The 26,659-nt window shown below is 35.1% G+C and overlaps 1 protein-coding gene across 7 annotated transcripts in view; it reads left to right on the top strand.

Annotated features, from left to right (window-relative positions):
- Uqcc1 (Ubiquinol-cytochrome c reductase complex assembly factor 1) overlaps positions 1-26,107 on the top strand; it is a 49,631-nt gene extending 23,524 nt beyond the window's left edge. For all 7 annotated transcript variants that reach the window (XM_035353832.2, XM_085808919.1, XM_035353840.2 and 4 more), the window contains 2 exons: positions 21,824-21,937; positions 25,965-26,107. In XM_035353832.2, the coding sequence (XP_035209723.2) occupies positions 21,824-21,937; positions 25,965-26,075 (225 nt within the window). In that variant the 3' untranslated portion in view covers positions 26,076-26,107. The remainder of the gene's footprint in view (positions 1-21,823; positions 21,938-25,964) is intronic.
- Positions 26,108-26,659: the final 552 nt, after the last annotated feature.

Consider the following 26,659-nt stretch of genomic DNA (forward strand, 5'->3'; position numbering starts at 1 on the left):
TGGATTCTCTACAGGAGTTTGCCACAGATATTAAAAAACTGTCTCATCTGGCTTTTCTGGACTGCCCTTTAGAAAGAAAGGAAATCCTGTTGCTGCGGTACTTCTTCAATGACATCCGGAGTCCTGATATACAGAAAGGTCTGCAAATGGCGGATGTCAAGTATTGTATATGTATGTCAAGATGAAAGCACTTTAGTGTACACCATGAAATCCAAGGTAGCCCAGCAAGCAACCCTTAGAGACCACTACCCAATCAAAGCTGCTCATGTCAAAGAGCCAGTGGACCAGTTGACTGCTCATCTATACGATTTGACCACGCAAGTCTGCCTTGAACTGGAATAGGAGTGGCAAAAAACTGACCCTAAATTGGTGGAACTGTAGTGATGGCTACTTACGAAGGAATAACTGAATACCCCAGGCCATGAAATTTAAGATCACTTGTCAACAAGAAGGCAGGAAACAAATTCATGACCATATCACAATACAAAGGTTACCAAATATTGAGAGCATTTTAAAGCACTTCAGATTTCTGCAATGAATGGAGACAGTAATGCAGTCTTCATCATGGGACATATGAATGGAATTCCTTGTAATATGACCATCAATTGAGGAGCCAATGTTATGACCATAATTTGAGGAGCCAATGTTATCGTTATTCAAAAAGATCTTACTCAATGACTGGAAAGTAAACTCATCTGGATGCCACCATGTGTTACCCTTCAGACTGTGTCTGATGATAAAATCAGTATTGATGGAAAGATAAATGTTAATATCACATTTAGTAGTACCACTTGGAATCACATAGCGATCCTTGCCTACTCAGATTAGACTTTCTAAGGAAATACATTTTTTCTTTAGACTTTAAAAATAATGAATTGTGTTTTGCCTCTGAGGACATAGCCCTGTTCAGAATTAAAGGTGAAGGAGTTAAATCCATCCACAAAATAATAGCTTGATAGGATATTATAGTTACAGCAAGAACATTTTTTCTGTATGGATGCATAACTGAAAAGAGAAATGTTCTGTGTGGCATAATGGAATATTCTAAAAACTGTAAGAGTCCAATGGGAGTACTAGTATCCTGGGCACTCGTCAACGTGTTGCTAACGTAAGTGAAAAGGTCAAAGTCATTAGGAAATGTGAAGTGGTTGCAGCATGTACTCCAGTGACCTGCATTAAACAAACCAATAATCCTTTACTCTGTGTGTCTGGAAAGCCTAACATTGTAATTATTGCAGAATGCACAATAAAGCTATGAAGAGAGGAGTGTTGCAGAGCATGTCCTGTTCTCCCTAACATCTTCTGATGTAGGTTGAGGCAGTATGACACAGCATAGAATTGATACAGAGAATTATTTGCCAATTAGGCAACATCCAAGACTCCTACTAATTACCAAACAGGGAGAGGTAGTAAAACTTCTAAAGAGCATGTAAAAGAAGGGATGTTATCAAGCCTTCAGATAGTTCTTAGGATTCTCTTAGCATCCTGATCAGAAAGAAAGGTGGATCAATTCAATTTTGCATGGGCTATCACTTGTTGAATGCCATCATGAAGAAAGAGTAGATACTGGCAGGTAGAGATGCAACATGATGACGAAGAAATGATGACATTTACTACTGGTCAAAAACTTTGCAAGTTGTAAGTCATGCTGTTTGGATTTTACATAATCCAATATATACTGCCAATATTCAAATGCCTTATGGACACTTGTGCTAAGAGGTATTTCCTACAAAGCCTGTCTGATACACTTGGAGAACATCTTCGGTAAATGTTTTGAAGAGCATTTAGAAAATCGTAGAAAAGTGCTACAGAAACTGAAATAAGCCAATCAAAGTTAAGTCCTGCCAAATCTAAATTGTTCAGCCATGAGGTGACTTACCTTGGGCATGTTAGCTCTGCCAAAAGTGTGTGAACAGAACCAGAAAATGTGGGCAATTAAAGATTGGAGACGCCCCAAAAATGTCCATCAGCTGAGAAATGGTTTTGCACCTAAAATATGAGATTTGTGAAGGACTTTTCTTCCATCGCAAGATCCTTTCAGAAGCTGACAGGGAGCAAGCAACAGTTCTTGTGGACAAAAGAAAGTGAGGAGGCATACTAAAGAAAATTTAACAAACTGAAGGGAGCTTTAACATCTGCGACAGTCCTAACGTATACTCAGCTTGATAAAATATTCATTCTTGACACAAATGTGAGCAGTGAGAGTGTCATTGCAGTTTTTTCCAAGAAGGAAATGGTCAAGAGCATGCCATAACATACTAGAGCAAATGTCTGTCTAAACCAGAGAGAAATTAATGTATCACCAGAAAAGTGTCTCGCCATAGTTAGAAGAATTGAACATTTCCACCATTACCTCTGTAGCAGAAAATTCTTGCTTTGCCCTGATCATACATCGTTGACCTGGCTCTTAAATTTCAAAAATCCTGAAGGCAAAATAGCGAGGTGGACTCCTTTATTATATACAGAGACTCCTTTATTATGACATCCTTATACATCATCGGAAAGAATTGTGACACAAAAATGCTCACGCCTTTTTCAGAAGACCCTGGTCAAAAGCTGCCGATATTTTTTCAGAGTTGAAGCAAAATATGAGCATCTTAATCCAGTTGTATATCAAGTTGCAAACTCAACATCTCCTGAACACGACTGACAGAATGATGAAGTCAGAAAAAAATAGTTTGAAGACAGCAACAGTAAATCCTTAAATTGTCTTAAACAGGAAATATACCTGGCAAGATATTTTGATCTATATCCTGTAAGAAAAACTATAATATCAGTTATATCCAAAAGCGTTAGCTCCTTGTAACAAGCTAAATGGAACATGACTGTTTGAAGTCCTTTGTTATCAGAAAACAGGGTAAAGAATTCTGCTGTTTTTAGTGGGTCCTTTATGTTTAAATGGAGGAACCAAATTTTGGATATTTTGGATATTTACACGAGTTCTACTTGTCATGCAGCATATTTTGAACTCTTGCATGTCTGAATACAATAACATTATTCCAGTTTTTGTCGATTTGTTGCATGATGAAGCATACCCTCACTTACGTGTTATGATAATGCAGTAATTTTGTGGGAGCGTCTAACAATTTAAATTCATGAACTGGGATAAAATTTCTCAGTTTAGCACAACAAAAGGATTCAGTGGTTTTTCGACCCACAGCTGCTCCTTGGTGAGGAGATTTTTGGGAATGTTTGATAAATGTTATGTAGCAAATTCTCAGGAAAATACTAGGAAATGCCTTCCTTTGTTATGAAGAGAGTCAACCATTTTATGTAACGCAGAAACTCTTGTCTATCATGCAGCACTCACAACCTTCATCTTTCTTTCAGAAAATAAAACTAAGTGCAGTCAACTACTGATTTACTGGAGTAATATAGGGGAGGGGAGGGTATGGGTGGTTAACTCAAAATTACAATTTAATCATAAGCTAGTAAAAAAAAAAAATGCTGGGATAAATAACTTAATACTGTATGAAAAGAAAAATGCTACAAGGTAATTTAACTGTAAATTATTTTCAAGAACTGTGGCTGAATAAAGTTTCAAATCAACTTTATCAGCAAACAAAAATTACAGTATAGTAAAATATGCAGAAAACATTGATAGTTCAAAATTACATTAAAAAGTCAGTCAGAACTTTGTTTAGTTGGCTATTTTTAAGAAGATCAGTCTTGCATAGTGACATTTTGTCATTTGTGACCAGCAGATTATCTTCTTGCCATTTCAAGTAATCCAGCAATTACTAGACGTGATAAAGTGCAACTCCATGCATGACCTTATCATCAGCAGAGAGCTCCTTGCCTCCATCCACCTCCCCTTTTCTGTCACTCGTTATTTCTTCCCCCCCTTGCACAACTAATAATTCGCTCATCTATGTGGGTTTTGGATGAGGGCAAGTTGCAATCACAGTCCAGCCATTCAGAAATATATTCTTCAACCACATATTCACCACCATCTACACTGCAGTCTGAGGAAGATAAGCTGATGACACCAGTGTGAATCTATCAAAATCTAAAAAACTTTCATATTTTTCCAAGATCGGAAGAATTTTTCTCCAAGATTTAATTGGTACTGGGGATTTCACTTTCTGCCATGTGGCAGAGCATCTAGAATTGAAAAGTTTTAAAGTGCATGATCTTTCTCGATCAGTTTACGTAACACAGCAGAATGGTAGTTTTGTTTGACCGAAGTAATAACACTTTAGTTCATTGGCTCATTAGGGTTATCACGTTAGATGGCAAGTACTTTAGAAAAAATTGTACATGTCTCGATTTTAATACCATTTCACTTGGGTGGGATGGTGCATTGTCTAAAACTAACACTGCTCTTTCAGGAAGGCCTTGTGATTTTAATAAGTCTGTCACTTGATGTACAAATTTCACATCAAACCCCTGCTGAAATATAATTCTATTAAGCCATCCCCTTTTCTGACCAAAGTAGTGCATTGGGAAGTTGGTTGCTTCCGTGCCTTTAAAAGACCTTGGTATTTCCACCTTTTTAGTGACAACCAGTTTCGATTTGTGGTTTCCTGTTGCGTTAGAGCATGTCATTATTGTCATATGAGATTTATTGATCTTGTGTCTTGGATCATTCTTTTCTTTTCCAGACACAAGTGTTTGGCAAGCATTTCCAAAATAACCCTGATTTATCACCATTGTATATTTGCTCTGAAAGCAAATTTTCAGTCTCAATCAAGTTTTTAAAATCACTGCAAAAGTCTTTTGCTGCATTCTGACTTCCATTCAAAAGTTTATTCTTCATTTCTAGCTCTTGAATACCATGGCGCTGTTCGAAACACCATCTTGATGATGCCCAGAATTTGCCTTCAGGTCCTTATTGCTGAAAAAAAAATATTTAGCTTTTCCCGCACAAATCAGTTTGTTTATTGCGTTTCCCTGTGCTGACTAAACCACACTACTATGGCTTCATCCAAGTCCTTGAAGGTGGACTTTTTTATTGTTTTCCTTTCCTTCATTCCTGTGGTAGAATATGATGTGCATGCAAACTGCATAAGTTGATCCTTTTTCTTTAATAAATGATGCACAGTCTGCTTTCAAACTCTGTACAGCAAAGATACTGATTTTATGCTTGATCCATTCTTTACTTATCATTTCAAGTTTCTCATGAATGGAAAAAATCACATGCTTTTTTTTTTTATCAATGACAAGCAGTACTGATTACTGTAATTTACTATGACTTGTTAATGAAAAAGTAAAAACTTAAGTTCTTTTTGAAGTATTTGAGCGAGTTCTAAAAGTAGCAATTTCTGTTTCAGCAAAAGTACAAAACTATTCGCCAACCAGAATTTCTTCAATTACTGTATTGCCAAATTAAGAGCAAGTCTATCAGCAGTATATAAGGAGGGACACAGGAAGGGATTAATAACTGCAGTCAGGTTGTTAAAAATGTGTTGGGAAGGGGTAAGGCAGGAGGAAGGAATAAGCCTGAAAATTTGTCAAATTTTCGTATAAGTGTCTGCACTCTCTCTCACTATCGTGTCTGTTGATGATTTTTGCAATATTTTTTCCTCCAGAGCCTTTTTTATAGTGGAGCCTTGGTTAATCTGCCCCTGGTATATAAGGATTTGTCTGTATATTATGTTATCCCCGAGCTTCTTCTTAACTTACTTTCAGCAAACTGACGTTTCAGAGTTTGATCTAATTGATGAAATTTCTCTCAACAAAAGGCTAAAGTAGTGGCAAAAAGTGATCAAGAATGTTAGGAAAAGATTATGTCCAAATATTTAGGACTTCTAATTCAATGATATTAGCATGAGAAGTATTTTCAACAAATTAGACTCAGTGACATTGTACTGATTGAAAATAATGTTAGAAAGTGTGTTGAACAGCCACTTGGTATTGTAACAGAGTTGCTTCTTTGTATAGATAAGATGAGGAGATTAGTTCACGTCAAGACTAACAGAGGCCAATACAGAGAATATTTCCTCTTGAAGTCTGATCTGCAGCACTTGAAAGCCCTGTGAGAAATGGGGGAACTGAAGACATGAATGAATAAAATTTGGCTGGGCCAAAGACTTACCTGCCCAGTATGAAGAAGCTTATAGTGAAAAGTGGTAGAACAATACAGGCCCATCAGAGACTGATATTATAAAAACATTAAAACTTTAATGTGTTTGATTGGGGTTAAGTTGCCTGCCAACACTTTAGTGTGGGAGGGGCGGTTTAATTTAATCCATGAATCCTCTGCTCCTAACAGTTTTTTACTGAGTTTGTGAATGGCAATGTGTGTAACTTTTAATATTTTTTTTTTTTTAATTAAAGTTTGGAATTACTTTTACTGTAAAAAGGTTGTTTTTCTTTGGATTGAATATGTTAAATGTTCACATTCCTGAATTGATGAATGCTGGTAGTATGTTTTATTCCTTGTGTTAACAGTGGATATATATATATATATATATATATATCAAAATGGAATATTTTTAATATATCAATTGGAAAGTGGTAAAGACAGCACAGATTTAACCAATTGGATGATTTCTTTCCAGATAAATGTTTAAATGTGTAGTCTTTTCAATCATTCAGACGGTCATTTTAATTCAACCTCTATATTTTATACGACTTTTAATTTTTGTAACACCAAATCCTTTGCTATGCATTGCTAAATTTAGCAATTTATCCACATTTTGCCAATTTTGATATTAATCTGTTTACAGAAATTATGATTTGGGAATTTGATAATTTTATTTTAACAAGTATCATAATGTTATATAATATGACATTTAAGCACAAAAGTTTTATTTTAATTTTATTGTTCTAAAAAGTGTAATTTTAATTTTGGTGATTTCTGTGCATTTTAATTCCGAAATTTAAATCTGGTAATGTATATTAGAAACACAGTTTCTTTTTAGCAAATGCAGAAAAAAGGTACTGAATTAAGATTTCATTTATGTCAAGTGTGCAATCCATGTGCAATTACTTAAAATATGTTGTTTTTCTCTGCAAAATGCATTTTATGCTTTATTACTCAAGTTTCCCAGATTCAAGTTACTCTTAGTTCATATGTTTGAAATATGTATTCAAATTATTCCTTGAGATGTAGTTTTATTTTGATATACGATTCTTCATGGCAGAAGACTCAGCTGACTCTTGGATTATATTTCCTGTGTATAGTCTAAATATGTGACTGTTTTTGTTATAAACTCTTCCTTTGCAGGCATTCTCTTCTAAGCACTAAGTTCCTTGCATGCTTTTCAATTCTAATTATGTGGCATGACTAATTATGAACCAACCCTCAGGGGTCTGAAAATAATTAGTTTATTTCTGAATCATTTTGGGCAAAAATTAAAATTTTTTAAAATTGGTAATGTTCTTCCTGAAGCTAAATGCACTATTATGTGTGAGAATACTTTAAGAAAATTCTGTTTCTTAACTAATTTTTTAAAGTTTTCAAATTCTGCTTCTTTTAGTGCTAGAACTGCCAGAATGGTCTTAAAGAATGAATTTTTCTCCTTGGTTAAAAATATGCAGACATTTTTCACCTCATACTTTAATGTTAATACTATATCTCTTGAAAAGTTTGATTAATATGTGAATTTTATAAGTATTAACCTAATTAACATTTGCTAATATTATGATGGTAATATTTTTTTATAAAGCTATCAGTTACTAATATTTTCGAGAGTTCACATTTGTGAAGCATATAGGCTTAATTTTATGCTTGTCTTTCTTCACTGAATGTATGTTTTCAAGAATACAGTGTTTGACGTGTGCTCTTTGATATTGTTTACAAAGTTCTTTTGCTAGATATGTGCATAAAGACTTTTTAAGAAATAGTATATGTAGATGTAATGAAATTTGTTCTGTAAGTTCTGAATTCCAAAATTTTTGTTTTGTAATTTGTGGCTGTGCATATGTGTGTGCCTGCATGCGTTCATGAAAACTTCAGCTTGGGTAGCTTGAGGGCAGTTAAAATTTTATACAACATAAGTTATTTATTTTATTCCATATTTATGTATCCCTCAGGTGCTCACTTTTTGTGAGTATGGGTGTGGCAATCCCGAGGTACCCTAGCCGTTTAGGGGATCATCTTGGTAAGACAGGTGTCATGATCCTTGAGCCTCAGTGATCTTTCCTCTTTTCCATCTCCTCTCATCTGAGCTGAAACTTTTTTCCTTCCATTCTCCCTTGTGGTTTTTCTCTTCAGAGGTTGGGGCTTGTCATGAGAAACTGGAACAGCCCTTGTCCCTAGTTTTCAAGTGGCAAGAAAACGGCCCACATGTTTGCAGTGCATGGAGACCCATGTCATTGGAAAGGGGACCTGGTATTTGAGGGGTGAGGTACTGTCCCTAACACACCACTTTGGCCTCTGCTTCAGCTAAACAGGAGGCACCTTGTCGTCGTCATGGGTGTCAATTTGCTGGTGTCTAGTCCTTATGTCAGTGGCTTGGGGTTAAGCTTTAGGGAGTACCTGCTTTCGGGAAAGCTGACTGTAGGCTTCAGTTTGCGTTTAGGTCCGGCTAGTCCTAACGCATGAATCTGTGTTCCCTTGTTGGGCTCCGTGGTTTGTGGGGCATTCAGACCCAAATCATTTCCTTCTTCAATATGGCTAATTCTAAGATATGTTTAATTAAATACTTTAGAGTCAGTCATGTCATTCCAAGCTCCAATTCTCCTGAAAAGTCTACTATTAAAAAAGTATGGACTGATGCAAATGCGACTAATCCTAACAATTGTCCCCATTTCCTTGTCTTTAGTCCTTCTGGCGAGCTGCAAAAGATGTCTCCTTTTGTAATAAATAAATACATTCATTTTTCTGTTGGTGAGCCAAGAAATATAAAGTGTCTCTGCTCTGGATACTTGCTTATTGACACAGCTTCAGTGACCAGTCTGCGTCCTTACTTCAAATAACTAAACTTGGGCAAGCAAATATCACTGTAACAGCACATAAGACATTGAATTATTGTCGTGGTGTAATCTTGGAAGTTGACTTTCTGTTTGTACCTGAAGAAGCGATTATATCCGATCTGTCTGACCAAAATGTCTGTGGTGCTAAGTGGATCAAGTTGCACAAGGAAGGTCAGTTGATCAATATAAAACACGTGATTCTGACCTCCAACTTGCCTGATCTGTGTAAGAATTTTAAGGCGGGATACTTAAATTGTCCTGTAAGACCTTATATTCCAAACCGTATGTGATGCTTCCAATGTCAGTGCTTCGGCCATCATAAGATGTCCTTTTGTGAAAGCCTCACATGCACCCGATGCTCACAGATTGGTCACAATTGTGACAATTGCACCGCTGTGCCTTTGCGTATAAATTGGAAGGGTGAACACCCAACATTTTCTCGCTTGTGCCCAAAATGGAAATCAAAGAAAAAGGGCAGACTGCAAAAATTACTATGAACATGTCATTGAAGCCAGAAGATTACTCTAAATCAGACAGCTTTGTCCAAATACATCTTATGGCCATGCTCTTAAATAATCTCGTGCACTTGCCACCGAAACTTTAATTGGTACACAGACTCTACTCAATGAAACCCAACCGATTACAAGAAAAAAGAAAACCCAACCCATATAATACAATAAAAGAAACAGTAGTTAAAAGCAAACTGAAAGATATCACTCAGAAAATAATTAATAAAAATAGAAGCCCAAGCAATAGCTCTCTTAGTGGGATGATTTCTGAATCTGTGGATTCAGATAGTATGGAAGCAGAAGAGGGTCTAGAAGTTCCCAAGCATCTATTTTCATGAAAAACAAAAAAGCAGCACCGAAAGAACAATCAATCATAATGGCCACTCTCGTCTCTTGGAACTGTTGTGGTTTCCACCGAAATTTGCTCACCATCATAGCTATAATCAATGCTTATATCATCCTGTGTGTTTAGCAATGCAGGAAACAAATCTGAAACCAGAACAAGCAAAATTTTGGAGGTTTTCTTTCGTCTGGAAAGAAAATTTTGCAAGTGAACATGCCAGTGGGGGTGTAGGCTTTCTCACCTCACTGGACTATCCATCAAATGCACTTCCTTTGATGACATCCCTCCAACTTGTCTCTACTCAAGCAGTTTTCATATTGTTGTTTCAATCGTTTCTCTTTATTTGCCTCAGAATGAGCATATTGATCAGCAAGATTTAAATTGTCTTATAGAGCAGCTGCCAGAGCCCTTTATCACGATATGGATTTAACAGCCATAGTTCTCTCTGGGGAAGCAAAGACATAAATTCCTGAGGAAGACAAGTTGAGCAGATGATTGAAGATCTTTGCTTTTGTTTCTTGAATAATGGGTAGGACATTCCACGCTCTCGACCTTGCCATATGTTCACCATCTCTGTTTTCATTTTGCACTTTTAGTGTGGGAAATGATCTTTACAACAGCAATCATCATCCCATTTTTGTATCTCTCGCAAGAAGAGGAGAAAACTCCATGTCAAGATTCCCTCATTTCATACTTGATAGGGCAAACTGGGAGCTCTTCTCTTCCACTGCAGAGCTCACAGCGAACATGATAGATATTGATAACTGAGATGAAGCAGTTACTAATACTATTATTCAAGCAGCTGTTCTCTCTATTCCTAGAACATCAGGGAAAATGCAAAAGTATTTGAAACCATAATGGAATCAGGACTGTCATATGAAGCACTGAAAAACAGAGAAAAGCATGGGAAATTTTTTGTAGGTACCCTACTTTGTGAAATATTTATAGTGCTTAAAAGAGCCAAAGCAAATGCACGAAAAGTAAGAAGGCAGAGCCAGAGGGATTCATGGATTTCATGCTTGTCATCAATAACATCCTGTATGCCTAGTAAGTGGGTTTAAGAAAGAGTTTCAAAAGCATGTGGAATATATAAAGACCACTCACTTTCCTTTCTGAAAAAAGATGGCTGATTGATTAGCTCCATAGAAGAAACTGTGAATACTATTGGTGAGACATTTGCTGCCATTCCTTCTAGCAGAAATTGGCAGTATGGAAGGAGTATAGTTTTCCCTGTGCATGGAAGAGAGCTGTTATCATTTCTTTTGTTAAGTCAGGGAAAGATCTAAGGAATCCCTCAAACTATCGGCCAGTTGCTCTTACAAGTTGTTTATGTAAGCTATTTAAAAAAATGGTAAACAGCCATTTAGTCTATTTCTTGGAGAAGAATAATATAATATCATCTTATCAAAGTGGTTTTTGAAAGAGAAGGCCAATGATAGATAACATGCTCCTTTTGGAGACATCTATTTGTAAAGCTTTTGTAAGAGGAAATCACCTTGTCTCAGTTTTTTCTTTTTTGGGGGGGGACATTGAGAAGGCTTATGATAAGACATGGAGATATGGTATCATTCACGATAGTGGCTTGAATGGCAACCTGCTGTTTTCCATTTAGAATTTTTTGGAAGCTAGTAAATTTTTGGAAGCAAATTTTTGCTGAGCACAGGCAGGCTCGCGCCAAGCCTAATCGACGTCGTTGTGCAAATGTCTAGCGAGTGCCTTTATGTAGTGATGATATTAAAGGGACATTACTTATGGTTAACACTTAAAATGAAGCATTATTGACATAATAATATGAAAAACCAAAAAAATTACATTTTATCTTTTGGCTAAATATACAAACATTTTGTGCTTTGTTAAAACCCACACTCAAACATATTTATTGAAGAATTATACATACATTTATGTTATAAAAAGCCGCCCAACAGGTATAGTGGTTAGCGATGCTGACTGCTGTGCCAAAGGGCCCGGGTTCGAATCTCGGAGAAGACATGGATATTTGTAACTGTATGATGTTCGTGCATCATGGGGGCATTCCAAATATGTGAGGCAAACGTCCACTCAAAAGGTTGGTGGTAAGGGTAGAGGGGACGCTCGGATCCGCCATCAAATTGCGTCTCCATTCCGACATCTCCATCAGAATTGCAGATGTAACTGAGTTAAATCGCACTGTCAATAGTAAGGTGCTCAAGGCTGTTGCCAGCATAGCTTACGCTCCTTGCCACGAGGAATTTTGTGGGCTTGGGCTGACTATAGGTCAGACAAGGGAGCATTAGTCAACAACAACATGTTATAAAAAAGTAACACTGCAAGTGAAACGAAATTAATATACTAAACACATTGGATACCAACTATGCTGAACACTATTTATTATCTTAAAATTAAAAACAAATTAATATATATATCTAATAAGTTTGCACTGAATAAATTGTACACAGCGTAGTTTAAGACAGGGTTCAAACTGTGATTATAACAGGGCAGGACTGATATCTAAGGATGTATCCAAAATTCTTTTCTACACACCACTATGTTGTTGACAATGATATAGCGTAGAGTTTCAACCGACAATGCTACATGTCCTCCAAAAGTTAGCAAAAACTGCAGTTCATACATAAGATCTATGCTATTTATATTGCTTTGATTTTTATCAGTTAATGCTTTTTGCAGTTTTTGACATAAGTTGAGCTGATCTTGTAAATATATGTGAACGAAAATACATGATGCCGATGCGTATGTAAAGGAATAGGGTGCCATAGACACTTTCAACAAATCGCTTTCGACAAATTGCTTAGTTCTTATTTTGTGTCTACTGTTGAAATCGTAGTAATTTGTGCAACATTTATCTTTTTTGTTTTTTATTCATTGATTGCTTGTCGTTATTGCTATTCTACATAAAAAAAAAGTAAAAGCCAGTTATCTATTATGTTAAACTTAGGTTAGCTTTTTAATTCAGAACAACGAAGATTTGAGCATAATTACTCGAAAAATGTTTTTTTACATGAACCATTTGTTTATTAAATTAAAAATTATTATCTTTCGAGAAGAAAGGATTGACATATTTACGGAGTACCACTGAATTTAAAATATGCCTATTTGAGATTTAAAGTGAAGTAAAAATATACAAGGTATTCTGAAGTCAAAAATTGGCCTCCGATTTTCAGCTGTACAAAAAATCGAAGGAAAATGTTTCGTTATTTCATTACATCTTAAATACATACTTTAAATTTGATTTGTTTACTTTAATAAACAAAAGAGTATCACCACCTCCTTGAATTATTCCGTATTCATCTAATAGTTCATATATTTTCCAAGCAATGGTTTAAGATATACTCACCTTTTCAGACGTTAGGTAAAATATTTCAGTGACTTTCTGAGTGTTATTAAGAAATGTTTTACGCAATAGTTCTTATAATAATTATTTTCTACTTTTATTTTTACTTCCACTTTTTCTGTTTTCATTCCCCTCCCCCATCTGTAGGAAGAAAAACAGAAAAAATATATAAGTATAGAAATGAAGAAAAAGAAAGTGAGAGGGAGCCCTAATAAACCTGAACTTTGAAATTACTCTGTTTTTCCAAAACTCAGAGAATACCCAAGCTCACACTACCAGCACTAATTGTCCATGAATGTCTCAGCTACCACTGAAATTACCAAAAGAACCTAATAATCAAAAAAGCGTTAGAAAGCGTATTCACATGAGAATTACCTTTAACTCGAATGCAGCCGGTCGAAAAAAGCAGAAGAAATAGTATTGAAATTTACAATTTCTACATTAGATACACATTTGCCTGTGCCTGATGATTCCGGATTATGCCCAAGTCCAGTATTGCCATTCCAAGTTCAAGCCTTAATAGAAAATGGTCATGGATATTACCCAAACCTGGTTTTGAGTTTCAGGTTATCTGTGCCATCCAGTTTTTAGCCAAACAAAACTAGCCTTCCGTGGTTCCAGTAACAAATTATTCGAAAGAAATAATTTTTTAAAGTGTATAGAAATGATCACAAAATTTGAACCTATCATGTTTGTTTATAAAATTCAAACTAAAAAAAATATGCTTCATTACCTTTAAGATAAAATTTAGAATAAAACAATTAGCTTATTAGGAGATAATATAAAGCAAATTATTTTAAATAAGTTAAAAAAAAGCAAAGCATTTTTCTATTTTACTTGATTGTACCCCTAATGCCAGCCGTCAAGAGCAGATATCAATTTGTATGAGGTATCTTAATATAGAAAATACGGACATGAGTGTTGAAGAAAGGTTTTTAGTATTTTGTATTACAACAGATATGAACAACATTCTTATGAACCTTCCAGTGGGCGCACCTTCTGCACCAACAAGAAAGGTTGCACGTATTTCCTAGATACGCTATTATAAAAAATAAAATTTCCAGAGCAAAAATATTAAAATTATTTTGTAAATAGTTAAATTCTAATAAATACAATTGATTTAAACAATATTAACTTTAAATTAAGGAAAATAAAATAAGTATAAAACACTAAAACAATATAAAAAGGACTAAAGACTTACCAAACTAACTTGAAAGTAAAACAAAATAAAACTGCCAAAATTTCAGCTGAACTTTTATATTTTTAATAAGTGGAAAAACACATTAAATATTACATAAAAAATCAATTTCATAATCACTTCATTGCATTGTTGCAGTCTGAACAAATATGTTTACAGTGCTTTAGACAAATGCATTTTAAACAAATCTCACAGCTGAACCTTGTAATTCTAGCACGCTTGTCATTTTGGCAGGGTTTGTATCTTTTTTTCCCTGAAGTCATTTCTTCAACAACACCTAATTCTGCTTTTCGTTTCAACAATTTTAATTTCAGCTCACTTTGAAGAGAGGTAGGGCTTCTTCTTTCAATGTTTTCCTTCATAAAAGCATTTGCTAGCTTTTGCAGATATTACCTACTAAGTAATTTTTCACTATTATTTGTTGAAGGAATTATGTAGCTGTTGATTGCTGCTATATTCAGCATAGAGAAGAAAACTACAAGAGGCCAACGCCTGGTGTTCCTGGCAACATTGTAGGAAGCACAGAGTTTGTCTACTGGATCCATACCTCCTTTGGTACGATTGTAAAATGCGATAATCTCGGGCTTTTCTGGGTCCTGGGTATCTTCATCTATTGCTACGTCATCATGAAGACTTAAAATCAATATGATGTTTCTAATCAATATGATGTTTCTATAACGTTTTAGTACATAGGAGAGAAGTGTCATATTTTTTCTAAATCCAAAAAGACTCGTATTGGGTTCCCGAGTTTTCGCCAGCTTGAACTGATCTGGAATTTGAGGTTTATTTTTTTTCAAAGTACCTACAAATGGCAATTTTTTTTTTCATCTAGCTCTCGTACTAACTCAAAACTTGAAAACCAGTTGTCTGTGGTTACATTTCTTCCAGTGTTATGAATAGGTTCTGTCGACCTTTTTACAACATCTTGTGGTTTGTTACTTACACAAAAAGGACTATCTGGCTGCACTCCAGGATTAATTTCCATATTGTATGTGTAAAACATACAAGCGTCTACCATGGCATAAATTTTTATGCCATATTTGTTCGGTTTTTTAGGAATGTATTGAATGAAACCACATCATCCTCGAAATCTGTCTAATTTCTCATCTATTGTCACATTCTCCTTAAGTGAATAGCACTTCTGGCATTTAGAGACAAACTTTTCAAAAATGTTTCTTATTGAAGACAATCCTCTTCATTCTGCTCTTGTGTTTGAGTCATCAAATCGTAAATCTCTTAGTAAAAAAAAATCTCTTCAAGTTCATTACTAAGTAAGCCCAAAAGAGCTTTTATTTCTGCTCCATCCGTATCTCTGTTATCCCTTATACGAGAATAATTAGATCTCACAGAAGATATAAACTTATTTGTATCTTCAGCGATGATTTCTATCATACTATCAGTAAAAAGCCATTTCCATATATCCAAAATATCTGTTAGATATTTAGCTTCACTGATGACTCCAGGAACATGAACACATGTTACGAGGCGCTTGTTTAGTTTTCTCAAACGGTTCTTTATGCCATGTCCAAGAATCAATGACTTTTCTGTTTTTCATTTAATGAGCTATATACACTTCGGAAGAATTATTATCATTATTTTCCTCTTCAGAATTGCTCTCTGCACTTATCTCCGATTCTGAATCACCTTCTCGTTCTAAAATTTGCTCTTCTTCATCTGTAATGCTTTCATCTAAAATAATGTCCTCTTCGTCATTACTGTCACATAAAAGTATATTTCTTATAATCTCAAGAGCCTTCGGATCATTCATGTCAAACATTTTGCTTTTATTCTCCAGAACTGAAAAGAAAAGAACAAAAATATCATACATGGTCGCCCGTATGTGACGCATACAGTGCTTCTATTTTATCATTAAAAGTAATTATGCACACAAATTATATAAAATCATAAGATTTAGATGCAAAAGAATAAAGATTTTCTACAATAAAAAAGGAAATTAGATTATCAGGTTCAATGTTCCGTCTTACTTTCTTCGGGAACATGCAAGAACCTGACTCGGAACAGAGAGCTTACTAAAGCTATGTTCAATCACTGTGGGAAGTAGACAGGATACACAAGAAGGGTATACAAAACCCTTTATTTTTTCTCTATTTACAATAACTTCCGTACTTCGGAATACACAGACCCACTACTTGTGGTCTAACGTAAAAATATAAAAATAAAACTAAACTCTAATTTAACTTTAAAATAATAAACGTGGAAGATTGGCCTTATATTAACAGGAAGCCGTATGTAGTACAGAGAACTGTGAACACTACAATACGTTTAAAAATTATCAAGAGGATTAAAACCTCTGGCCTGGAAGGCAACCAGCAACTGAGTAAAACTTCTAAGGTAAGCGGCCTGCTTCGACTAACTGCTTCCTCTCTTTTACTTGGCCAAAAAGCCACAACTTAAATACTTGGCGTTCGCCAGACAAACTTTGCATAAATACATTAACGCTTATAATTCTGGCCGGAAGTAGAAAATAAGAAGTGATAGTAAAGATTTAAAATAAAATAAACATTAGTAAAACTTACAAGATATAGCAAAAACTTACTTCAACGGTCGCACGTATTTCTTGAATACAAATAGTAAATCTGCAGACTCGCATTAACTCCTCGAAAACCAGCAGACGAGTGAAAGAAGGGCGAATGAAGGGGATAGAATAGCCAAGGACACGTGGTCATAGCGCCTTCTGGCCTCTGAAACAAATGCGAAATTAATATCTAGTGTATCTCACACATACGCCTGCCCGCTGGAAGGTTAAAGACTTTAGAGGAAAATGGTTTAGATATTAGTAATTTACGCAGCCAAGAATACGACAATGGTTCAAACATGAGAGGTAGACATTTTCCGAGTAATTATGCTCAAATTGTTGCTTTTCTGAATTAAAAATTTAACTTGAGTTTAACATAATATGTAATTGCACTTACCTTTTTTTATGTAGAAAAACAATAACAACAAACAATCACAAAAAAGATAAATGTTGCACATATTACTATGACTGCAAAAATAGACACAAAATAAAGATTAAGCAATTTGTCGAACGCGTCTACCCTTACATACGCATCAGCATCAAGTATTTTCACGTTCAAAGAAGACAGAAGAGTACACCAGAGACGAACTCCTGCCCTGGTTATAACTTTCAGTCAAATAAGACAGTGCACTTGGAGGAAGGGGCACTCAGCCCTGGCAAGCGCCAGGCTGTCTTAACATAGTTAAATGCTCCAACCCCTAGAGGCAATTCAAGAGGCCGTTAGCATAGGTCGAGCCAACGAGCTAAGACTAAGTTTAGCGCTGCCTGAGATAACCACTGACCTGACTTTGTACAAGTTACATGTGATAGTTACATAAAATCATGACAGTTATGTGCACATTTAAGCATTATCTGAATTCATATTTACAATACTTTTATTGAGAAAATCAAAGTATACTTGTAATTCATTTACACATTGACTGGATTTTCAGTGTCATTTTAAACTGCTTTACAATATTATTTTTATCAAGTACATAACCTGGATAATAATATGCTAACATTACAATAGTTTTGCTCTTACAGTCTTGTTACTATTCTGTGAAGTGAGCTATTTTTCTAGTGTTGATTTTCAGACTCAGCAACTTGCAATCCACGTCCCTGTTCTGGAAGGATGGTAAAAGCATCTGCTATCAACAGGGGCCTCAACCCTGGACAGCAGAGCAAAGTCACTTAAACACTGTCAAACAGACAGGGACGCCAATCCAGCCTGCTAACACTATGTCATGGTATACAGATGTCAGCTTTAGGCTCCCCAGGGGGAAGCAAAGGAAGGATATGAATATGCAGTTTTGAGGCTCCAGGAGCCCACTGGAAACCTCAAGCAGTTTAAAGGCTCGCTGAATTCGCCAGCTCCTCGATGGGGGTGTTTTACCCAGGACAACCATGAATATCTGACTATATAGCTGCACCACAACCAATGGACAAAACAATACCATACGGTCCCTGCCGAACCTGAGACAGCCATTGCCAGTGATGACTTCAGTCCTGTGGAAACTGAATTTAAACACCCGTGGTCGAGAATGCGTAAGTACAGATCCTAATGAATAGTTTCCCAGGTTTTACCTGAGTCGACTCCCGGAGGGGCATTCAAATAAGACAAGCATTTTCTTGTTCTGACAGGCAGCGAGACGAGCTGCTTGTTTTAATGATTGCCCGGCGCCTTTTTGACTCAGCACTGTTGTGCGCCACACGTCGTTGAACCTATTGTCGACGCGAGCCTGAGTACAGGCATAGGTACTGCAGTTATCTATCCATATATGTAGATTGATCTAAGTCAACTGGTCCTGTTGAGATGGCATTTATAATTGGTGGCCACATGACGAGGGCAAATGTTTACATGGCGCTTTACTGCCGTATATTATGCGCTTTTATACATCTCAAGGCTATGCCATAAAAAATTCATTTTATATACAGACTTGTACAATGCACTTTAGAATCTTTTTTCCAGCACTGAAAATCCTCTGATAGTTGATGTACTCAAGTTAAATATAAAGTTAACAATTTATGGATATGAAATTCTGTACTGTTGTGCTCCCGTACATACTGCAATAAAAGGTAATGAGCTGGCATACATCACAGTGAAATCTGCTGTTGAATTGTTCCATCGCCTCATCCCTTTGAGAGATATCAGTTGTGTCATCAAACAAAAGATCATTAAAAAAAATGGCAGTGACTATGGAACTTCCAATCTTGTAACAACTTAAGAAGGGTGAGGCCTAAAATAGAGCATTGGGATTCTACTAGAAATCGTAAGGAAGAAGTTCTTTTGACTCACTTAGAATTGGTCACACTAGAGTGACACATAACTACATACTGAAAGCTGAGAATGAGCGTGGTTGTTCAAATTGTAATGTTTGTCTGTCAGAGCCAGATTGTTGGCATCCACTCCACATCTCCTGGATTAATTCTCCTTTAGGGTACCAGGGAAATGAGGAGGTGGACTTACTTGCAAAAGAGGTAGTGCAGAACTTACACTTGCAGCAAAGAGAAGTGCTGTGCCCTAGAAGCAGTATTAAAAGGACAGTGTGGAAGGATGCTCTAATCCACTGGCAAGAGGATTGGGATTCCATGCCACAGAGTAGACACACATACGAGTTCTTCCACAGGATCAGTACAGACAGTTTAATATCACACCCACATATAACATGCTTCGTAACTGGACATGGAGTCATTTCTCAGTTACTCTTATGATAGGTGCCTAACAACTACCAACGTCTGTGTATGTGGAGATGTGGGCAAGCCTGATCATTATTTGACATCATGCCCACTTACACGAGACTTTCACCACGCTCTGCCAACTACAAATACAGCCGCCTACAAAAGATTCATGGTCAAGCAACCTTCAATACAGAAGAAAATGCATCTAATAATGCTAAAACTCGAAGCGCTAGGCACTAAACTCTGCAGTGCAGATCATGGTATAGCTACATTAGCTATAAGAGACATAACTCTTAGATACGTATTAATACCTTTATGCCAGTTAATGTAATGCTAATGCAGTTTAACGCTGAATCTAACTTAATAGAATAATGCACATTTTATGTTTTGTATGTGTTAATGTAATATAGCTATGCATGTATTATTAATATATAATGAAGTACAGTCAAAAGTCATTAATTCGGACACCCATAATCCGGAATGATCTATAATCCGGACCTCAAAGCTACAAACTTTCTGCGCATGCGTCGTTTTGACGTATGCGCATAGGTGCTTACGCATGCGCGTAAGACCTTTACGGCTGCGAATATGCATGTGCGCATGTGCATAATACATTTACGCATGCGTGTTTAATGTATAACGGATGGTATAAGCTAAGCTAAACTTATCTAATTATCTATTTCAGTTAATGTTGCAGATTGCGTTGTTCCTTAATCTTCGAATTGGATCTGGCTTATTATTTTTTGCAGACTGTTAGAGCAATTTTATAAAAGTAAGCTTGAACTTTCGATTATGTCAGATAGAATTTCCGATGCTGGAGCTCCCAAACGATCTACAAAGCGAAAGTATATTCCGATGTCCATCAAATAAAAAGTGGAATTGCTGCAAAAAATGGATAAAGGCATATCCTTTGTTTCTCTAACCATTCCGAAATCTGTTTATCAATTTCACGCTTCTCTGCGGCGGGGGGGGGGACGCCATGGCTCGCAATGAATTGGAAGTTGATTTATCAGCACTATTCTTATCTTCAGGGCAGATGTTTTTATTTTATTTAGCTTATAATTCCTTACTAAATGTAGTATTTCATCTCGATGTACTCTGTCTTTGATATGATTTAAATCAAATTCATCATCATTATAATTCGCTTCCGATAGTGAAGAAAGTCACACAGAGGTTATTGAAAACGAAAAAATTTCGATTGACAAATTAGTCGGTATTCTCGACACAGCAATTATAGGACTTGAACAGCAGAACTTTGTAACTGAACAAGAAATTATGTCTCTTTATAGAATTAAAGAGAAAGTATTATCACATAAAACAAAGCAACTTAAACAACTTACATTGAAATAAATGTTTAATAAAGTAAACAAATAAGTATTAAGCTTTTTTTTGTGTAAATTTTGATAGCCTTTAGATCATAATTGTTCTTTATTTCATAAATTACGGTTTCATACTTTTAATTTTATAATTTCTGCATGCCATCTTACCAGATTTAAACTGATGATCTATAAACCAGAAAAATCGATAATCCGGAATCGCCGAAGTCCCAACGAGTCCGGATTAACGACTTTTGACTGTATATAGTTATAAGTTGCGTAATCTCCATTGGTACTGCTCTGTAATATGTCTGTAGAGTTTAGGAAATGTTATTATTGTATGTATTAATATATCGAATGCACTATTAAGATATAATGTAGAACATTACTGCTGTGGTAATTCAATATATTAACACAATTTCTTGACGTAAAGTATTTCTATATTGTTATTGTAAGAATCCACAATGTGTCTGTCTTCCAACATCAGCCCCTGTTTGGCAGTGTTGTTTTTCTGGAAAATTACGGGATCTGGACGATACCCGAATAGTCAGTGAAAGCTGTCCATGTGTCCAGACCCTGCTGTGACCTTTCAGTCCATGACATTTTAATAATGTTCATCAGATGTATTTTAATAGCTGTGACTTGCCTCTCGATCGTCTAATCGGAAGAGAGGTCAATACCAATTTGTTTCACTACCTGAAAGAAAGAGGTTTCTTTTCTTTAATTTGGTTGGTCGCCAAAATCGTGTCGAGATTCCATTTTAGAATTTGAATGTTATGTATTTTACTGAATCAGATGTTTTATGATTTTACATCTGTACTGCATTATCATTATTTGAATCATAATCAGCAGTTCATCGCACCATTCATAATTTTACTACTAGTCTCGATTTTATAAGAGTGCCGTTGTTTTTGAACTTACCTTTTACCTAACATATGTACAATAACTTGTGTGTTAAAGTACGAGTCCTGTGTTTCGTACATATCACCTATAGAGTTTTGTTCCAGAAATCCATTACTGTCACATCCACATTTATTGGAAGCTTTGAATTAAAATGTACTGTTTGCTTCTAGGGCTTGTTGGGAGATGACACAGTACTCGCAGCATCTGCTTGGAGGATATTATTTGATCGTCATTGCATAGACCCAAGACTGCTAGAAAATGTAGTGCTGTATGTTAGGCGACAGGTATTGTAAATAATACAAATTTTATGATACTTCTATAAGGTGAAAGTGTAATTCTAGTTTCTTAGTCATGTAATTGGTATAAAGATTTGGATAATCTTTGGAATATGGTAACAGGTAGTTTGGCGACATTTTGGTAAGGCGATAAAGGTTACTAGCTAGGACTTTAGCAGTGTACATGGATAAAGTCAAGAGTGTCCGCAATGCCATTTTTGTGCAATTCTGGGATGTTTTTTTAAGTGAAAATAGGTCGACGTGTACATCGATACCGTGTACGTGCAATTCTTAAAAACACGGCAAGCAGTTTGCGATTTTGCACTTTCTCCCAATTTCGCACCTAATCTTCATCATGATTAAGCACTTTTGTTCCATAAAAGTTCTCGCATAAGTGTAATTCGGCTAGCAGATTGTTGGAAACAAATGTTGGAAAAAAAAAAGAAAAAAAAGATGCCTTTACTTTGTGAAAACAAAATGGCGTCCAAACAAAAACTAGCAGGTTGCTGTAGCAGGGTTGGTCGCCAAATTTTTGCCAAAAAATCACCGAGTTACCATACTCCAAAGATTAACCAAAGATTTTTAAATATAAGTCTTCCTAAAAACTTTTTATTTACATAACATTTATATAGAAATGTAAAGACTTATAAAAATGCTCTATAAATTATATATTAATTAAGGGAAATTGCTACCACATTTTGGATGCAAAATAGCAGCAGAAGCATTCAAAGATTGTTGCCATTCTTTTCAATACTTTCCCATCAGTGTACAAAGTATATGCCCCCCCCAAAAAAGGGATTTTTTTGCTGTCATGATTGATTTAAATAGTAGTCTTATCTGCTAATTTCAGTGTTTTGCAGATAATGATGGTAGCACATTATTTGCTGAGAAAGAGAATGTAGATGTTTAAAGACATTCTTGGAAAAATACTTGAGTTTCACATACTCATTGTGAAATAACTGGTTTTGACCTTTGACAATTGTTCAACATTTTCAACATTCTGAAATATTTTCTCTAGCTGTTGATCACATTGATATGGGCCGCTACATAATGTGTGTAAAGATTTATGTTTCAAAGGTTAGCATATAAAAACATACTCACAGCAATCTAGATGAGCGAAGATGAAGGCCTTTTTCTTTCTGTGATTCAAAGGTGCATTGTTGATTAAGCAGTTCTAAGGAGGGAATTTGAGATAGAATCATTATCACTAAATCTTTCTCTAGAAGGGTGTAGTTATTTTACTTATTGATAAACTTTCTGTTGTAGTACCACTGTTATTGTTCTGAAATTACTGTATTTCGCTTTATGTGCATAAAATATGCTTAGCAGATGAACTTGACCAAATGTGGGTGTGTTGTGCTGAGACAGAAGTGATAAACAAGCTGTTACTTGTTCTTTGTTGGCTGCCGAGATTGTGTTAAGTACCCACTTGCTCAATTTGTACACCATCCTTATGTGGTGTAGGCAAAGTCTGATGATTTTCGTGTAAACTTGGAAGCATTTGGCAAGTTTACCACATGTTCGCTGTCTTCCTCTGTTGTTGATTTCAGCACCTCTCATGTAACATCTATGGTCACATAGATGACCATAGATACAGTAGGTCAAAGACCATAGATACAGTAGGTTGATTACAGTAGGTCAAATTTTATCTGAACTTCTGGAGCCAATAGCTGGCAGTGAATTCATTTATAGCATCTTCTCAAACTGCCTGATGTAGTGGACAACTTATTCTTATTATTAACTGATTATTAACTGAACTCATTATTAACTGATGGTTATTCGGTTGCTAACAGGCTTACCTTAAAGTCGTGCAGCGAACAACTTGTAAACAAGTTGCTTTGATACCTATATTTCTCAACACTGGACAATCTGTGATTGCTGTGTGTGTGCAGTTTGCCTGTGTTAATGCAGGTCAATGGTTATGCTAATCCTCCATCATTTTTCTGGCATGTGAATTGCATTGTTTAATCACTGTTAGCACTTCATTAAGTGGCATGTTAAAAACACAAACTTTTTGGGTTGTCTCATATGTCATGCAAGGCCCTAATGTTCCTTCAAATATAAATTAATTGTTATTAATATTAATTAAGCACTGAACCTGAATGTAGAAAGATCTATTGAATTTTAGCATTAAATAGTACATTTTGTTATTAATATCATAAATTGTGTTACGCTTACCTGTAACTCCTCATGCCCACAAGCAGCCCTTTATGCAAAGAAATACTATATACTATTGGTATATAGTATTCATTTGAAACCATATTTATATAAACAACTTTTAAAACACAATAATATTGCCATTAAACACATTGAGTTACATGATGGAGAATTAAAAGAGTTAATGAAGAAATAAATTAATTAAATGAAGTTAGAACAAAATACAATATTCCAAGTTGACATGCATCCCAATTCCAGCTGACAAAGTGTCTGGAAAAACTCCTGTTTTACAAATTTTTAAACGTGGTGTTTAAATTCAAGATTTTGAGTATTTTATTTGATTTTAGATTGTGAAAAATTTTTATACCTGAGGAATGAAACTTTTTTGCGTCTAATTTATAAAAGCTTAATAAATGTGATCAGAATTTTTGTTTTATGGAGGCCACATAAAAAGGTAGATTCATATATTTATATAACCTTCCCATATCCAGTATAAAAATATTTTCATACAATTCACCAGATTGTTTTGGGAAACTTTAGAATTGGAAGACTCAACTTAAAAAAAGATGCTAAAATTGCTAATAGTATTCAGTAAATTTATTGTAGGGTATCAGATTGTTTAACATCAAGATGATGGCAACCTTATATGAAAACTCTTGTAAAATCAATTTCTTAAAATCTCCTAAATGATGAGTTGGCATGGGGGGAAAAAAAAAAAAAAAAAAAAACAATGTATGGCTATCATAGTTTCACAGTTCCAAGTTGTGCATAATTTAATGTGGTCATTGTCTTATGTAATATTTGTGGTATTTATGATATATTTTAAAGAATATTTTTAATTTCAAAATGTTTCATTTTTTATGTACAGTTATATGAATTTTTTTTTCTGTGTAAAGTAAAACTATCAGTTTGATATTTTGTTTTGCTAAGGTAAAGTATGAAATCTTTGCTGAAATTTCCATTGCCCAACACTGCATTGATTTTCTCTTAAACTTTTTATGAGATTTTTAGTTTTTTTTATTTCAGTTTCAAATTTCTGAATGTACTATATTCATTTGAGTTGTGTATCAGACTATAAAATTTATTCATTTTTGCTATCATAAACAGTGTCCAATGTCTAGGTAGACCGAGAGCAAATTATAGCTAAGTCTAACAACTGCAACTTAAAAAAGGTGTAAAGAACACTTTATTATAAGTAAAATAGAACAGAATGCACACCTGGTGCCCATACTGCCAACACTTATGTCAAGAAAACTGAAAATAAGAGTCAAATGTAAATTTTAATTTAAATAAGCTAGTAGCCAAAGACTACACAATTTAATGCTTAGTTGGCTCACAAACCTAACCAGCATGGATATTCATATATCAGCAGCAAATAATGCAAAGCTAAAAAATTCAGGCTGTCAAAACTGGGAGAATCGTAACACACGTAAACACAGGCAGAGACACGGTCTGTCTTAGAATCTAATAACTTCAGCTTAAATATTCAAGGGGATAAAATGGAAGGGAGAAGTGACTGCAAAGATACAAAACATAAAATACCTGATTAATGAAAAGTAATTGTAACCTTACAAGACCATACATTAAATTTTCTATGAAGAGGTCAATTTATGCTTTTCGTAAGTTTTGAATTACCCGAGATTCTTTTTTCCCAACATAAATTTTGAGATACTTAATTTATAGGATTTCTTCTTTCCCTCTGTTTGTTGTCTTTTATTTACTTGTTTTTATTTTATGAAATTAGAATGCATAATCTGTAGTTACATAATATAGATTTTCTTGTCTTACATATTAATCCAGTTACATAATAAACCCTTTGTTTCACATGAGGTGTATTCTAAGTTATACGTGTGTTTAATGTGTTTCTTTCCCTTCACAGATATGCCACTTAGACTCACTAAATACTGAAGAGTTTATTATACGTGGAATGGTATCATTTATGCCTTTTCAAGATGCAATTCATGACATTATGTCGGACAGAAATGTATAACTTATATGTAAGATAATAAATTTTTAAAATGAGTTATGTTATTCATGAGTTATTTTCTTTAAATTATATTGCCTTATTTTAAATATAAGGTTCTAAAATGAATAAGCTTTTATATGATTTATTTATATGTTACTAGATGTATTTTGTTGATGTATTAATGTAGAAAAATTGATTAGCCTATTCTGAAATAAATCCTTATTTCAGTTTCTGAACTTAATAGTCTATAACAGAAGAGAAACACAGCAATGTGACAATCAAAATCGCTATAACAACCTTGTATTTAGCATACATATATTAAAACACTCAATCGATTTCAAGGGCAGCTAAAAGTCCCTCCTCATCAGGAGAACGAAATTACTAGAAAGGGGAAAAAAGAAGAAAAATAAAGCATTCGCAAAGGGATCTCAGAAACACGTGGTCATAACCGGATTTTTAATCAGAGTTACACTGGCCGCCTACTTTTACTGAGCCGGGCTGTCTGATCAAACATATAACACATAGACTAAAATGCAAAAACATCAGCGAAGTAAAAAAATAGGGAGCGAGGGGCAAATGCACCTTCACGCACCAAGTCTGAACCTCGA

This window comes from Stegodyphus dumicola, chromosome X2 (genome assembly GCF_044657685.1).
Source record: "Stegodyphus dumicola isolate Sdum_Otavi_A_Nest chromosome X2, ASM4465768v1".
Lineage (NCBI taxonomy): Eukaryota > Metazoa > Arthropoda > Arachnida > Araneae > Eresidae > Stegodyphus > Stegodyphus dumicola.